We start from the raw sequence: 17,559 nt of genomic DNA on the forward strand, positions 1-17,559 counted from the left end.
TTATGATATTATGATATTATGATATTATGATATTATGATATTACGATATTACGATATTACGATATTATGATATTATGATATTATGATATTATAATATTATGATATTATGATATTACGATATTACGATATTACGATATTATGATATTATGATATTATGATATTATAATATTATGATATTTATGAATTTCATTTATATTATGATATTATGATATTACGATATTATGATATTATGATATTATAATATTATGATATTATGATATTATAATATTATGATATTATGATATTATAATATTATGATATTATGATATTATGATATTACGATATTACGATATTACGATATTATGATATTATGATATTATGATATTATGATATTATAATATTATGATATTTATGAATTTCATTTATATTATGATATTATGATATTATGATATTATAATATTATGGTATTATGATATTACGATATTATGATATTATGATATTATGATATTATGATATTACGATATTATGATATTATGATATTTTAATATTATGATATTATGATATTATAATATTATGATATTATGATATTATGATATTATGATATTATGATATTACGATATTACGATATTACGATATTATGATATTATGATATTATGATATTATAATATTATGATATTATGATATTACGATATTACGATATTACGATATTATGATATTATGATATTATGATATTATAATATTATGATATTTATGAATTTCATTTATATTATGATATTATGATATTACGATATTATGATATTATGATATTATAATATTATGATATTATGATATTATAATATTATGATATTATGATATTATAATATTATGATATTATGATATTATGATATTACGATATTACGATATTACGATATTATGATATTATGATATCATGATATTATGATATTTATGAATTTCATTTATATTATGATATAATGATATTACGATATTATGATATTATAATATCATGATATTATGATATTTATGAATTTCATTTATATTATGATATAATGATATTACGATATTATGATATTATGATATTATAATATTATGATATTATGATATTATAATATTATGATATTATGATATTATGATATTATGATATTACGATATTACGATATTACGATATTACAATATTATGATATTATGATATTATGATATTATGATATTATGATATTATGATATTACGATATTACGATATTATGATATTATGATATTATAATATTATGATATTATGATATTATGATATAATGATATTATGATATTTTAATATTATGATATTATGATATTATAATATTATGAAATTTATGAATTTCATTTGTATTATGATATTATGATATGATATTACGATATTATGATATTATGATATCATGATATTATGATATTACGATATTACAACACTGCAATATCGAATCTTTGTAGCCCATATAATATCAACATACTCATGTTACACTAGTACACTAGTCCTGTACCACCAAATGATTTCTAACCGCATCTAGACTGGACTCATTCGCCCCATCATAACTTCCAAATGGTATGGTGCATGATCTAATTTGCAGGGGGTGATAAGTACGTAAATATCAATCACTCTCCATAATGAGCCTTGGTTATTTGGCGAAGATAATGTGTTCGTGGAACTCTAGTTTGTATGGATGACATCCACACACGCATTGATTTTTGTCTGATTCCGAAAAAAAGAGAAGAAATTTTGTTCTCCCCCGACGGTGGTTCACACAAACAAGAAAATGCTAGTACCGAAAATGGGAAGATATGTCGTCTGATAGCCTTGGGTGTAGTTATAGAAGTGACACTATTCTATAGGGCCATGAGTGTACTAGCCAAGGAGGCCGTCAGTGTTCGCCACAAAGATGTATAACTGCATGGGGTAATTTTATATTTTATATTGGTGACTGTTGGTAGATGACAACTGAAAATGATTAGATTTTGGGCCCCCAGGCGGCTCTCCTAGGAACTGCAGGCGAATCATGTTCGGCTCCGTAAACTGATCCACTTAGCTGAACGAGTTCTTTTTGCCGCTGGAACTGGTAACCGTCAAAGAACTCCAAGGTCAAACTACGGCAGGTTTTTCATCCTCCTACGCAGGAATATCCCACGGCCGCCTGTACACACGAATGCGGGATAGCCCTGCGTAGGAGGATGGAACTTTTAAGTATGTCCCTCAGGTATTAACAGTGCGGAGCGGTCCGTCAGCTATTTGGTTCCCGAATTTGGACCGTCGTCGGGACCAGAATGAATCCGGCCGGGTCCGACTTGAAGAAGAATGATGGATGTCACTCGAAACGTCCGGAAGTAATCTTCGAATTTTATTCAGTTGTACAGATTGACATTGTCCATGTATGTCATGTATAGCTGAATGTCATATTTGTCGCGGGAACTCCAGCTATGGCTTGGTTGTTAGGAGTCAGGGCATATTATAATAATATAACCTAATCGAGTAGGATTCATAGTTACAAAGTTTGATTGCCGTTCGTGTTCATCCATCCATCTACATATATATGTAAAACGTTTTACAAACGAAACAATATCAATTTGTTCGTAAATGGTGTATTTCGCATTTTTATCAACAGAAATGTACAATCCTTGTATACTATACAGTTCTTGTAAATTGTTACTATCTGAAGGCCTACTGCATCCACATGTCGATCCTATTTTGTGTAACAAGAAGGCGTTGAGACAATGTCTATCAATAGATTTTCGTTTCAAATTGCTGCAATGTGTGCGGATTACTTAATGATGCAATATAACCATCGTCGCCGGGTGGAGCCGCTTGCGCTTGATAAGATGTGGTATAGGTTGCCTAACAGAAATGCATAAAAATGATCGACAAAAGACATTGCGGCTATTCTTGGACGTTTGCCACATCCTCCGTGTCAATCACTTCATTTGACGTTAAATCCAGGTCACAAGATCTGTTATATTTCCTGCTAAACACACTCATATCAACGTCCATTTTACTGGCGTTGAGATCACACTCATTTCTGTAACAATGAAACACATCAAGCTTGGTCGGCAGAACCCCCCGGATAAATCCAACATGGGACATCCCAGAGATGATCACCATGGAGACGAGGGACGCCAGCATGGCCAGAGTTCTGAAGGGGAAGAGTTGTCCTAGTTCGTCGCTGTAGAAGGGGTACCTGACGAAGGGCGCCATGTTCAGCAGCGGTTCTCCCGCCGCTATCCTCAGTATGAGTCCGACTGTGAACCCCGCCAGCGAACCGTACGAGTTGGAGAACCTGGGATGAAACAAAACAGTTTGTGTTGAAGCTTACAATAATACTAATGGTGTACACACGTTTCACTAATTGAAACTCTTTAATAAAACAAACAAACCAAAAAAACCGTACCTGACAAACAGAACACAGACGACCTGCGGAAGGAGGATGACGTAAACCAGCTCAGACGACAGGTACCACAGCCCGATTATGGTGTTTGACGTCAGGGCCACCAAGGCCGCGCATGCGCCGATATTGACGATGGATAAACGAACCAGCCACACAACCTCTCTTTCAGAAGCCTGGATGGAATAAAAGGATCTTTGAAAGTTATCAATCAATACGTATTTAAGCTATATAGAGCTATATTCACATACAGGAAAAATACAAGTATTGTCAACAAAGAACTTTACTGGGCCATTTTCAAACAATTTTTTTTGGCTATGGTAACTAATAAAAAGTTAGAATGCCTTATGGATGCCGATTTATCTTCCTGAATAGTTATTCTAGTAGACAGTTCACATCAGTAACCTGTTTGTTGCGACCAGTTCTGTCCATGGTGCTGATTTCACATAAACCGTGCCGTCTTGTGTGCATTGAAAATGAACGCCACTTCATCATGAGTCGTTCGAAATACATAGCGATAAACGCTCACATTTCTTTCCACTTTGTCCAAAGATACAATTCAGTCCATGTAAAACCCAGGAAAGCAAAACAAAAAGGTAGAAATGAAAAACTTTGATGGACCCTTAGTTCTGCCGTGTCCATGTACCCTCCTACTATTTCTTCGCTTTCAAAAAGTAAGTCAACTTTAACCGATACATGACAAGCAATCGCGTGGCCCATGGCCAGAATATCATGATGTTGATTTTACTTTACTGAAGAGATGTAATAAAGATGTACCCTGGGTCTAAGTATACCCTTGTAGATGTTCCGTCCAAACACACTTGCCGCTCCGAGGATGGAAGAGTCGACAGAAGACATGACCGCGGCAGACACCGTTCCTAACCCCACCACGGATACAGCTGTAACACAGCACAAAGGTAACAATACTACACCTGGCTCTTCCCTGAGGTGTCGCTAAAAGAGGGATGAAATTTTCTGTCGGATCATGGCCTACGGTTTATTCCAAAAGCATACGAAGATATCGAATGAATAAGTCTTTCTAAGCTACTTTCTGGCGGGTAAACAAACGGTCATGCATGACACAATTTAACCGCTAATATCTAAACAGGCTAGGAGAGAGCTGACATCCGAAAATAGTTCATCATGTTGATAAATCGATGAATAACTAAGTTATCAAGGGCCATGTTTGGGACCGCATTCGCCACACTGCGGCAGCGGCACCTAGCTGCAATGCGTACAGGAAGTCTAGAACCAATTCGTATTGCCCCGAGAAAGGTGAAAGGTCGGCTAGGTATTAACTCTCTTGTTGTGTACAAAGAACTTTGCTATGCATGAGAGAGCTGAATAAGAAATGTAGCTGACTAACCTGGAGGTGTGAGGTACTGGATGACCAGGGGCGCGATCTTGTCTGTATCATTTACAGGAGGGACAAGCAGGGCAGTCTGGTTCCAGTCTGTTCGTGTCGTGCCATGTTCCAAAGCATAATAAGGAAACAGAAGCCATCAAATGCTTGGTATAAAACCTGGTTTCCCAGTGATTTCCGTAGTCACTGAAGAAAGGCAGCGGATGCTGTCTGAAACGTCTGACTTTTTCAGAATTGTATTCAGGTGCTTGAGTAACTATCTATGGCATATCTTTTTACTTGAATGCCTAACCTTATCATTAACGTGCTAGTAGGATGTCTTGTAAGGCAGACATTGCTATTCACAATGAAAGTAGTTCTCGTTTACTAAAAAGTGAAATCAAATTCAATTCAAATCAATTCATAATTAATACACACCGATTATAACAACAAGACTTTGCCAGAATAGAGATCGAAACCAGTCAGAATCGCGTTCTGCCGGTAGAGATTCCGATGGGAGTCGGCAAGTGTTAAGATATTCCCTTTTAAGACAGTCAGAATTTTATTTTAAACTTCGATTCATGTCATTTTAGTTAATGGATTGACCTGAAATCCAATCTAAGATTTATAAATGGGAGACCACCCTAACACATTCCTATGATGCTGATCGGAGTCTCTCTCGACAATGAATCTGATCAGGATCGCTCCCGGTAGAATCGGCAAATCTTTACCATGACAACGTTAACCACATGTATATAACTTTATAAACATACCAGTCGATGCCCCAATAGCGCCTATCAGAACAGGCGGCGCTGCGAGGAGAAGGCATCCGAAGCAGCCGAAGACGGAGAAGAGTCGGGCCTCATGAGCACTGCGCGCCGCCAGGACACGCTGGATGTACCCCTGGATGGCAGGGGAACCCAGGGCCTGTGTGGGGACAAATTTACCGCTGATACTTGTAACTTCCTGAACGTTTGTTATAGATCACAAGGTGGCCTTGTAGTTAGGTTTGTTGACTCAGAATCTGGGGGTACTGAGTTCGCATCCCTGACAGGTCCAGATGTTGTGCCCTTGGGAAATACACTTTAGACCAATTTTCTTACTCGGCTCAGGTGTAAATGAGTACCTAGCTTCGGTTAAGGACGTTAGAACATTAAATGGAAGCCCCATATTTAAGAAGAGTCACACCTCAAGCACGTTGAAGCTAGAACCCACCACACCTATCAAGAAGAGTAGGGCCCTTCCCGGTGTGAGTGAATCAAATGAATCCGTCCGGATATGCAGATTATACTGCTCAGTACAAATCTGGTGTGTTACGCCATGAGGCCACAGGGATGAGGCAGTTTACCGGGTGGCAATACAAACAAACAATACACGCAAACAAACAAACAACAACAACAAACGGTCTAAGGTGATCTGGAGTGTAACAGGAAACCACACTCCTTACCATCATAAGCGTCAAGTCGACCCAGACGGCAGCTAGTCGGTTGTCCCACTGCCCCAGCCAGGAGGTGTCCTCGGTGATGCTCGCCACCGCCTGGTGCGTCATGGCGAATGGTATACACAGCCACTGAGGAAGGAGTATAGCGTTATAGTTATACATTGGTATTGCTACAAGCTCCTCAAAAGGCATGATAGATTTCCGTGGTAGTTATAATGTTGTACTGCATAAAAACGCTAGCAGCACCAGGCTGAATTGTGGTTTTAAACAAGGTCATATCCCCTAAAAGTACGCGTTAAAAGCGATTGGTCGCCTGGCATACTAAGTAGATTCTTTTTCAAGTATTTGAAGGAAGATAAAAACGCTTTACCCGATATGTTAAGTATGGTATAATCGCTTCTGTTTTTTTTGCACGCGGGATTTTCATTTCGTTCGTACCTTTTTTAATCTAGTTTGATTTACCAGAAGCTACAGTCAGGCCACGGTACACAGTATATGCACAGCATTCACAACTAATGGTGAGCTAAGGCAACACCATGTACAGTTCCATACCCATCCTGTCATCGAAGCTTATCGACTATCGCCCAGTATATATAGAGGTCTTTTTAGGTATTGAATTGAGTTTTGAGTTTTAAAGTATTCTTCAAGTGGTCGGTATTCAACGACGTGCATAAAAGATAACGCATCTTTTCTCACCAAGCCAATGAAGATAAAGATCAACTGAAGCACGTCGGTGTAGGCGACTGAGTATAGCCCTCCCAGCAACGTGTACAACACGGCAACGGACGTGGAGATAAGGATGGAGAGCCTCAAGTCTAGGGGATAAAACATCAGTTTATGGCCCACAGATATGTTACGCTATACGTGTATACGGTGTCATAACGCATGGTCGGTTCCTATAAGCACCACATAAACCACCGAGTGAGCGAAGCGAAACCTTGTAAAAAGTGGTGATTATGGAGAAGTAATGACCGGTGGTATGGTAAAATGGAGCCTTCTCATTGGTCAACCATCATCATCTGGCTGTATGATTGATGATAGTAAATGAAGCCCATTTCGTTAGAAAACTATAACAGGCATGTGTTTGTATGAGTTATATCTATCTGTTTACAGGAACGACAACTTACCTAGTTTCAGGATAACGCTAAGTGTTGTCCCCAGAGCTGCTAGGATGGTGCTTGAATAGAAAATCTCTGACAGAACAGACGGGAGGTAGAGCAGCACGCACATGAACCTGCCGAACTTCTGCTGGAAGGGGTCGAACAAGGTCGTGAAGCCCGCAGATCGCATCTTCTTGGCAAAGAAGACGCCACCTAGAGAGATAATATGGAATTGCAACATGAATCTCAACTAATAAATGTAAAGTTTTATTGCAAGTTCATGCCCGAGGGCTAATTGCAGGTACATTATTGAAAGATATGAAAAAATATACATGTGACAGTGAACTGTGACTGACGCTAGTGTTGTAAAAATAAACTACTTAAAACTAGTGTTGAATACATTAATGTACATATTAAGAGATGATTTCCATAATGATACTAACATGAAACTTGAGTCGAAAAGGAGGTATCGTTATTAAACGACATTTCCGGAACGCCAGAGTATCATTTGCACTACAAAGACAGATTTTGGCAGTATTACAACTATAACACTAGAGCTATCTATCACTCAAAAATCATGACCGTAGCATGTCCAGATTACAAGATCTAAAAAAAGTTCCACTACAGTACCTTGCCGCCAGGGGGCCCAAAATGTGATCTTTTCTTCCTTCTGCCAACCATTACCAACATATACTAAACAATTTGGAGATCCATCCGTGACGTCTTGAGTTATGCTGCTCACAAACACACAGACAAACACGCCGTGCACCCGGAAACATACATGTTACCTTCTTGACGAAGGTTACTAGAGACAGTACCGATAAAACAATACCTATGAGAAGAGAAAGCGCCAGTCCAAATGGTGCCTGTGCCCACAGAAGACCCGACCCGGCCGTGTACACTGCCTCGGCTGTTCCGTTGATGAAAGCTCCTCCAACAAAAGTTGCTGCAATGTATGGATGCATGAAGACACCACTCTAAATTTACGTTCATTCGGCTAGTGGTTATAGGAACCGACAATGAGTTATGCCACCGGCCGTATAGACCTTAGGGCGGGTCATTAACCCTATAGATTGCTTCAGACGAGCTTCAAACTCCAACATTTGCATTTGTGGACATCATAGATCGTTATAAATGGCGTTGAGGACAGGTCATACAAAATAACCAAATTTAGTATGTGATTGCGCAAGCTTGTCAGAGGAATTGGAGGTTCTTCGTACTATAGAGTTGAAAAAAGGCCGCACCACCAAAATATAATTCTCACACTTACATAGTGTCCTTCAGCATTTGTTGCAACTACTATTAATAGAATATCACAGTTTGATATGAACTAGATTCGAATAAAAACATGTCCACGATTCTCAGAGACATCGTTACATTCACTGTCAAAGCCATGCTACTACTGGGACACAGATAAGGTCAAATTGACATTTTTCGCAATCCATTCAAAGAAAGGTCGTATATGGACACTCTACTTTCCCGTATATAAATCATAATAATAATGATAACAATAATTATCATTATTATACTGTCAATGTTGCCCTCCCTATTTTTCACCACGTACTAAAGCCCAAATGTACCTGTCATAGTGAGGGTGCCGATAACTCCGTTAAAGCTCCTCCCAGCCACCATGAAGTCCTCACTCTCCGGCTGTGCTTCTCTCCCTCCTTCCTTCCTCCGTTTCCCCCTCCACCCTGCCCAGACCCCCACCCCCAGCATCCCCACATACAGCAGCACCACCACCACCAGCCCGGCCACGTTCACGGCCATGTTGCCCCTCTGTTACCGCTTATGAGTTTCCGATTTTGGAAGAAGTATTTGAAGGAGACGACCTGTGTGCCCACATTGCTCGAACACCACAGACTGTGGTGTATGTCGACCTTCTCTTTCTCACGACTAAGATAAATCTGTCACTGTTTAAACTGTTATTTTAACACAGTGGGAATATTCAGTTTGGCTTGCAAGCTTGTAACCGCCCCTTGGCCTCATCAAAGTTGTTTCAGTCGTGTCTGGTCTGCTCCGGTACCCAAATGCAAAGGAATAGCTATAGGTTACTTATTACTAGCGCCCCTCTGTTAACAACGTCGTCCAAAGTAAATATGCACTATGTTAGTACTAGTGGGAGGGGGGATCTTTATGCATGCCGTGTTTGCTTTGGGGCTCTTTTTCGTCCTGATTCTCCTTGCTAATAATGTTATGTAACTAATCTGGTAATGCTCAAAATTTGAAGACCTGAACTTCTCAGTGTTTTGTCAGAGGAAACCATGTAGCTTTTTTTTTTTCAAAACAAAAACATGACCACTCGACGGCAGAGGGGTGAAAGACTCTCTCATATTGATGTATTTCGCTAGGCGTCGCTTCAAAACAGTCGGCGCCGACTTACAAGCTTGTTTGCCAAGCTTGGCAATCGCACGTCTCTGTTAAAGGACCTTAAAGGTGCAAGGACAGATACTTAAGCACTTTTAGATAGCAGCGTGTCAGATCGGCATCATGTGAACCAACATTTCTGACAGTATAACCTCTACAGATAGAGATTAAGAGTCAACATTGCACAGTGCTTTGAAAAGGTACATGTAACGTTACTGCACACTCATTAATAGGTCAAGGGAAAAAATGTTGTGTTTCCGGTTACCCGACTGACCCTAGGAAAAACCTGCCGACCATAGCCTTTTTGTCAGTCGACCTCTAGCAAGGGACCTACCATTTTCTCGCTGACATGTGAGTGATGAAAATTCTTCAATTATTTACCATCGCCGCAGACAGCCATTGTGTGCTGAAAGAAGTGATATATGTTTGAGCCCCCTAGCAGCTTGTTCTTGAACTGCACGGGCGGTTTAAAGAATCTTCGAAAGAGAATAACTGAAGAGGCATCGAGGGATAGTCGTGATGTTTAGTATGTAGGTAGCTCTAGTCATGATTGACATATTCATATGACAATTGTGCAAATCAGGATGTCGTTTGTGTGGATAATGTACTGCAGCGGAACTTCCGGTTTTTTAATCTTTAGTACTGCAGTACCATAACAAGCCGCTTGGAGGCTCATCAAGGCGTATCCACATATGCCAAATATCAATATAATTCACACACTGGGATTCTCCAGTTAACGAGTGTTCACACACACACGCACGCGCGAACAACCATGGCCCCACCTTCTTGGCGAAGGTAATAAAGGGAGGAAACGTATGAAAAACAAGTTAGTGCCAGTAACGTAAGGTGACCAGTTAACGTCCAATTTATTCAAAACGCATTTATCTTAAAACCGCGCGGACAGAGCCAAATTTCAAACCCATGGGCAGAAATATCAGCTCTTCTAAAAAGAAAATGTATGGTCTGTAAGTTTTTCTCCGCCTGTTAAACGCCGTGCGAGCATGTATTTATACTGAGATATATGATGAAGAATTGTGCTAGGGTAACCCATTATCGTCCACTTCTGAATCTTTTCCCTTCTAGCGCTATGCTTGAAGAACATAGACCAGAAAAAAAATGCACAGTAACTGTCCAAAGTAGTCTGCAGACAAATGATAGTAAAATCACTATGTCTGTCCGGCCACTTGCTTAACGCGATGGAAAAAAACAATGTCTATCTGTAAATTTCCCCCACATGCGCGGCACGTGGCGTTCACGTGGTAAAAGCATGGCCATTATGTTTTGCTGTGCAAAAATTAAAGAGATGGCTAAGGATCATACTTATGATGTTCTTTATTGCTCATGAGAACAGGCTTTGGCATAATACACCGCGACATGTGGACATGAGCCAAACCGGACGTAAATAGGTTCTGCACGTAAATAGGTCATGTTACGTTACCCTTTTGATCCCGGTACGTAAACTATTTAATATTCTGACATGTTGCAACACACAGGCAGGTTTTTATGGTTCTTACTATGTACATGGTTCGATGTAGGGTCACATGAAGGTTATTAGTCTAGTTCCTTCTGATTGGCTGATGGTGAGTCAGGCAAGGCGGCCAGCACAAATTAAACTGCGCCACAACAGCGCTGTTTACTCAGGGGCGTTGAATAGTAGCGTGGGCTTGATATAAGCAACTTGTCACCTAGAACGTTTTTTTCTGGAGTTTGAGGGACGCTGAGCTAGTCTGATATCTGCTAAGCTGCTGCCGGTTACAGGCGTCGTACGGTAACCTCTCCCAGCCCTGATGAACTCATCCTATCACTCACAGCATATTACTTCTGAGGTAAGGCATACACAGTTATATTACCGGGTTGTTGTCGTTGTTGTTGTTCACCAGTAGTGCCTAGTGGCACATAGGTAAGTTTTTCTTGCTGTTTCTGTACATGTAGAAGGGTATATTTGTACAGGGAAGGGTTGCTAGCCCTTCCTCCTCGTTAACGTATTCGAAACACCTCGAAGACGGGACCCCCATTTTACGTACCTTCCGTAAGGCGATTTCGCAGCCCCAACCGAGGTGCCCGTCCCATGATTGAACCGGGGCCTCCCAGTTACCACCAATCAAAACCTGGAGCTCAACTGTGAGGCTGCTACCAGTTGAGCTACAAGTCGGGGCAATTGCAGAGATTTTTAACGTTATATTAATTTCATACATCACTCAAACCTACACTGTATATTGTTGTTTTGAAATCACTCGGCTGTTTTAAGTTCGAATTATTTTCTTTAATTGCAAGGTTGTACATTTCTTATCATACACTTCATGACCAGGTATACCCTTGCTATTTGTCCTTTGGCTCTGGTCTTCTGTAAGTGGGACATGGCACAACCCTAGTGGGTCTGGCACGGTGCCATATCTCGTCATCCCTCCGGTCCCGAGGCACACCACGCTGGCCTGACTCACTGATATTTCTATGGGCAGGAAACTGGGGAAAACACATCGCGTGCCAAAAACAGAAATGCACTATAACTCTGTAACTAGTAAGATCTTGGCAAACTATAAATCGTTCGTAGTATTGACACAATGAAATTACGTCATCCTCAACGTCGTCTTGATTCATGTCACGTGACACACATTCACATGAGTATGACGTAATGTTTTGGCAAGAGCAAGACTGTCCTACTTACTAATGTAACTGCATTTAAATCTGTATATACCGTCTGTTTATTGTATAAAGATCTTTTGGGCTTCCCTTTATCCTTTCTTCTCCTTTCCCATGGTATGCACAGATATGAACCTAATGATTGTTTAAAATCTCAACTTCCCTACTTATAGAAAATTTAAAGCGAGGTGATGTTTACTTACTCAAATCTGATATACACAATGTTACTTCATAAATAATGATAAGAATGTATTGTTTATTTGCAAAATCATGCCCGAAGGCTAAATGCATATACATGTGCAGTATCGAAGTGGAGTGCATACTGCTAATGTCTAATCAACTATAAGGTGCTACATTTGCTACTGAGGGTTTTGACTTTTTGCATAATCTCTCGTGGACAGGTAACTTTCTAAATCTAGCTATATGACACCTTGATGACACTGCATTTATTCTTACATTACACATGGCGGATCGTTTATCAAACTCATTGTGATATAGATAATTATCCATAGAGTATTCAGATTTGACACTTTGACAGTAATAATTCATTGATTATCTATTCCTGAGGGATGATTGCAACCCAAACAAACAGTTGTATAACGTTACAACGTACATGTAGGCATACGTAACAGAGATAAGACATGAAATAGACTGCTGAACGCGCAAATGAATGCGACATGTTTGAAAAGTTATTGGGGGAACCAATTAAGGCTAAATTATATATTCTGCTTCTTTCCAGATATAATGGCGCCAAGGAACGACTTTGAACACCCTATCCACGAGGGGGTGACCACAGATCTGCCGACTGTCCCCTCCCCTATTGTTCTGGACGGGAAAGCGCCTCCTCTTCAGATCGTGTGGAGAAACGTGGTCGTCATGAGCCTCCTGCACATGGGCGCCGTCTATGGACTGCTCCTGCTGCCGTCGGCACACGTCTACACATTGCTGTGGGGTGAGCTAACCAACAAGCCTCTTCTTGCAATAGTTACAGGCTCTAAGAAGCAAAAACCTATACTGTTTTACACTTGGATCGATGGGCGCCGCCATGTTGGTTTGTGACGTCATGGGTCGGCCATCTTGTTGTTGACATTGAATCACGAATGGCACATATGATATTGACTGACGGATATGGAAACTGTACCTAGAAAAAGATTTTGGTTAATCTATCGAACGTAACACGATGTAATCCGAGGAAATATCATTTCGGGTTCATGTTCTTGTTCATGTGATTACAATCCTACAGTGCCGAGATGCTTGTTTTTCTGTAGTTGTGTTCTGTTACACCATGTCTGCACTGGGCGTGACGGCAGGCGCACACCGGCTCTGGGCACATCGGGCGTACAAGGCCAGGCTGCCGCTCAGGATCTTCCTCGCCATCATCAACTGTATGAGTCTACAGGTACATGTACAGGCACAACTGAAGAAAAAATGGAGGGGTGGGGATTGTGAGCCCTAAGCGGGTATCTCACTGGGTTTAAGCAAACACAGGTTAAGTCAAGTCAATTGGCCCAAGGCCACATATTATTGTGATGATAGTAGTGGTGTTTGCAGAATTGTGCTATAAGATACTTGAGTGACATGTACCCATTCATATCTTTTAAAAATTCTCTTTTATTAGAACGACATCTATGACTGGTCACGTGACCACCGCGTCCATCACAAATACTCGGAGACTCCTGCCGACCCCCACAATGCAAAGCGCGGCTTCTTCTTCGCACACATTGGCTGGCTGTTGGTTCGGAAGCACCCGGATGTAATCACCAAAGGGAAACAGATCGATCTAAGCGATGTATTGAACGATCCTGTAGTAAGAGTACAGCGAAAGTGAGTCATATCTTTATCTATATCTTAATTTCTTTCTTTCTTTATTCATTTGTGTGTTTGTCTGTTTGTATTGCATACCAGGTAAAACCGCCTCCGAGTAACACACTAGATTTGTATGGATGAATACAAGCTGCATATTCAGACATATTTATTTGATCCATTCACACCGGGAATTGGGAGGAACCCTTAGCCTACTTACTCTTTTCGATAAGTGTGATGAGTTCTTTCACGCGCTGGAGGTGTGTCGACTTTGATATGAGGTATTTGGCTCTCATTCAATTTCAAAGGGCCATGGGTTTGGAAGGACCATGGCACTGGTAGAAGATTCTGCTATTTTGCCATTCTAAATTGTCTTAACCTCATTAACATATATTTTCAGGGTTTTGGTATAAAACCTCGTTCTCCAGTCCTATCGTTAGTCACTGGCGAAAGACAGCGGATGCTGTCTGAAATGTCAGACTGTTTAACAATTTATCCAGTTTATACTTGAGTAACTATTTTTGGTGATTCTACTATTCATTTCCATCACGTAGAAAACCCTGTTTTTGCTATTCCGTCCAGACTGTACGTACCTTCAGCCCTGCTGATGTGCTTCATCGTTCCCACCCTGGTGCCAAGACTCTGGGGAGAGAGCCTCGTGACCGCGTTCTTCACTAGCGCCATCTTGCGGTATGTCCTGGCACTGAACGCCACCTGGTTCGTGAACAGCGCAGCGCACATGTGGGGCAACAAGCCGTACGACAAGTTCATCAACCCTTCTCAAAACTTCCCGGTCGCCTTCCTAGCTCTGGGTACGTGTCAAATAATTCTTTCATTCTTGCCATATCCCTGCGCCATGTTATGCCGTAGCAGATCGTACAAACTATGGTTTACAAAGGCGGGTATCATCCAAGTACTTTATACACAGCCAGTACTAATTGTAAGTCATGGTGCTTCCTTCCTCAGGGCAATCCTGACTGGTTTTATTTCCCCACTGCTAGATTGCGCTGCCGTGCAAAAGACACGATCCCAAACGTGGCTAAGCTTGTATCCCTCCTCACGTCCGCTAGCCTAGCCACTCGCCACAATTCTAACAAACTCCAAAAATGACGAATATCATGTTGACTCCATTAGGCGAGGGCTGGCACAACTACCACCACACCTTCCCTTACGACTACGCCACTAGCGAGGTGGGCTGGAAAGTCAACCCCACAACCGTCTTCATCGACTTCATGGCGTGGCTTGGCCTGGCGTATGATCGCAAGAAGGTTTCACCGAACGTTGTCCGTGCCAGGGTGTCCAGGACCGGGGACGGTACATGGGAGAAGTCGGCACAGGCAGTCTTCTAGCTAGCACCCTTATGGCAAAACAGGAATCGAAACACGACAAAATCGAAGCACAATGTGCAATGCAACAAAATACACTATTTGTGATTTGTAGAAAATTAGTTATGAACACAGCTGATGAATGAATAAAGAACATTTATCTATCCTGGGAATAGTCTGTCAGCATTGGCTGCTTCATAAAGTTTTTTTAGCGGCAAAATAATTTTCTCAACACCACAGGCAGTCCTTCAGAATGACAATATTTTGTATCAACTGGAGTAGAGAAGGAATATTATATGTGTAGCATCAGTGACAAAGGTAATCAATATTATTAGCATGCAATAGAAAGAAACGATTGTTTATTGTTTTGCCAGATTGGTGTCAATTAGCTTCTACCAGAAATCACTCAGGCCGAACGTTGTGTTTCCGGTTACAGTACTGACAAAAAATTGGCCTAAGTGATCCATCAGATATTGTTCAACATTGCAACCTCAACACTCGGCTCAAACCGCTACTGTTCACACGATTGATGTTGTCCTTGGTGCTGAATGCCATTCACATTACAACACTTGTCATTCCTGTTTACACTGTTGGCACTGTCCTTAGTGCTGCATGGCGTTCACACAACAATTGTCTCTGGTGTTCCTGTTCATACCACCGATGCTGTCCTTGGTTCTGATTGACGTTCACACCACAAATTATGTCTCTGTCGTTAATGTCTGCATTAAAGATGTTGCCCTTGGCGCTAAATGATCTCTGAAGTTAATGTTCACTCTATTGATAATATTCGTATAAGCAAACGTCTGGAGGGAGAGAGGGAACTTCGTACTGTTTACTCGCCATACATGACTGACAGACTTTATTGCTACACAGGACCGGTCCCCTCTTTCTTTGTGTTTGTGTGTGTGTGTTTGTGTGTGTGTGTGTGTATGTGTGTGTGTGTGTGTGTGTGTGTGTGTGATTCTATTCCTGTCTCTCTTCTCTCTTCCCCTCTCCCTCCTGTCTCTCCCTCTCTCGTCCTCTCTGGTGTACACCAAGGCATAAACCATGGTCCACAGGCCTCGTTTCATAATGTTTTCCAAAGCTAATCATTTTTTTAAAATCCGCCTTGCTTGAACCCACATATGAGGTGTCTGTTTCACACGACACATTAATGAAAATATTCCTTGATGATATATACAATCAACATGAATACTACTTGTACCTAGCATAGTTGAGTTGTTACCATTGCGAAATACATTGTTTCCTTTATACCTTTGTACCTTTTACTACTTAAATCTGACCAATGCAATATGATCCTAATTCTAGTAAGATGTTGATTCGACAAGCAGGCATCTTTTTTAAATCCTTTTGAAAATGTCCACAGTAAGGTGTGTAGAATTTGACAGGTATATTTCGTTAATATGTCCTGTTTGCAGTAGGTGCTCAATGTATGAATGCATAGGAATCAAAACCCAGCCATGAATTACAGTACGTTAGATCAGTACGTTAGATCAGTAATCGATTTTCGTATCACTATTGACTATTTATTACTCATTCCTTCATTTTTCTGCCGTTGCTATTTGAGGATACTTAACTTATATAATTCACTATAAGTTATAATTCTTTATCACATATTCGGTGATACAAGACTAGAATTTGACATCTAGATAACGGAGCTATTACTATTTCCACTCTTATTTTGGAGCCTTACAAATGTACGTATAGTGAGCGTTACATCGTTGATCCAACCACTTTCCTTGTTGTCTTGTTTTTCCCCAGAGCCACACCTTGTCGGCCTGTTAAAAACGACATATGCACCAAAGTTAAAGTCCTTCCCATACCATATGGCGTATATAGGGCAGCACCAATCTCCATTTTCTTAGCTTGTGGGTCACATAGTTGCAAGTAGTGACAATACTACAGCAGGGGGCTAGTCGTCTGATAGCACTGTGTGTTAAAGTTTTCCTTAAGTGCTGGGCAGAGAAGCAATATGTACCATTTTTAAAGTCTTTGGCATGGAATCAAATCGGAAGACCGCATGCAAAGCGAACCCTCTACCCAACTTCAATGTAATGATTATCATACAGATGACTAGTACTGTCACTTTCTTTTAAGTGTCACTTTCCGCGATGACATTCCTGGGGTTAATCTTTATTTTTTAGATTTACTGGTTTAACTTTAA

At 40.6% G+C, this 17,559-nt stretch overlaps 2 protein-coding genes across 2 annotated transcripts; one reads left to right on the top strand and one right to left on the bottom strand.

The window, feature by feature from the left end:
- Positions 1-2,313: 2,313 nt before the first annotated feature.
- On the bottom strand, positions 2,314-9,540 carry LOC136449151 (high-affinity choline transporter 1-like). Its single transcript, XM_066449002.1, has 10 exons — positions 8,841-9,540; positions 8,093-8,206; positions 7,288-7,473; positions 6,857-6,975; positions 6,167-6,289; positions 5,493-5,646; positions 4,744-4,830; positions 4,155-4,276; positions 3,384-3,553; positions 2,314-3,272 (listed from the first exon to the last, which is right to left on the bottom strand). Exons 1-10 carry the CDS (start codon positions 9,028-9,030, stop codon positions 2,876-2,878), a joined length of 1,662 nt encoding a protein of 553 aa, XP_066305099.1. The 5' UTR covers positions 9,031-9,540; the 3' UTR covers positions 2,314-2,875.
- A 1,699-nt stretch (positions 9,541-11,239) lies between these two features.
- On the top strand, positions 11,240-15,568 carry LOC136449155 (stearoyl-CoA desaturase 5-like). Its single transcript, XM_066449008.1, has 6 exons — positions 11,240-11,453; positions 13,007-13,219; positions 13,536-13,666; positions 13,886-14,091; positions 14,653-14,882; positions 15,205-15,568. The coding sequence occupies exons 2-6, from the start codon at positions 13,012-13,014 to the stop codon at positions 15,417-15,419; spliced, it is 990 nt and encodes a 329-aa protein (XP_066305105.1). The 5' UTR covers positions 11,240-11,453; positions 13,007-13,011; the 3' UTR covers positions 15,420-15,568.
- The last annotated feature ends 1,991 nt before the right edge of the window (positions 15,569-17,559 follow it).

Source organism: Branchiostoma lanceolatum, chromosome 14 (genome assembly GCF_035083965.1).
Source record: "Branchiostoma lanceolatum isolate klBraLanc5 chromosome 14, klBraLanc5.hap2, whole genome shotgun sequence".
Classification (NCBI taxonomy): Eukaryota; Metazoa; Chordata; class Leptocardii; order Amphioxiformes; family Branchiostomatidae; genus Branchiostoma; species Branchiostoma lanceolatum.

What these genes read in the sequence shown, in the direction of transcription:
- LOC136449151 (XM_066449002.1), bottom strand. Translation starts at nt 9,030, where the DNA reads ATGGCCGTGAACGTGGCCGGGCTGGTGGTGGTGGTGCTGCTGTATGTG. An exon ending in AGGGTATACTTAGACCCAGG is followed by an intron (nt 3,554 to 4,154) that starts GTACATCTTTAT and finishes TATTCCATCCAG; the next exon opens with GCTTCTGAAAGAGAGGTTGT. An exon ending in GTCTGTGTTCTGTTTGTCAG is followed by an intron (nt 3,273 to 3,383) that starts GTACGGTTTTTT and finishes GTTTCATCCCAG; the next exon opens with GTTCTCCAACTCGTACGGTT.
- LOC136449155 (XM_066449008.1), top strand. Translation starts at nt 13,012, where the DNA reads ATGGCGCCAAGGAACGACTTTGAACACCCTATCCACGAGGGGGTGACC. An exon ending in CGTCTACACATTGCTGTGGG is followed by an intron (nt 13,220 to 13,535) that starts GTGAGCTAACCA and finishes GTTTTTCTGTAG; the next exon opens with TTGTGTTCTGTTACACCATG. An exon ending in GGTCGCCTTCCTAGCTCTGG is followed by an intron (nt 14,883 to 15,204) that starts GTACGTGTCAAA and finishes TGACTCCATTAG; the next exon opens with GCGAGGGCTGGCACAACTAC.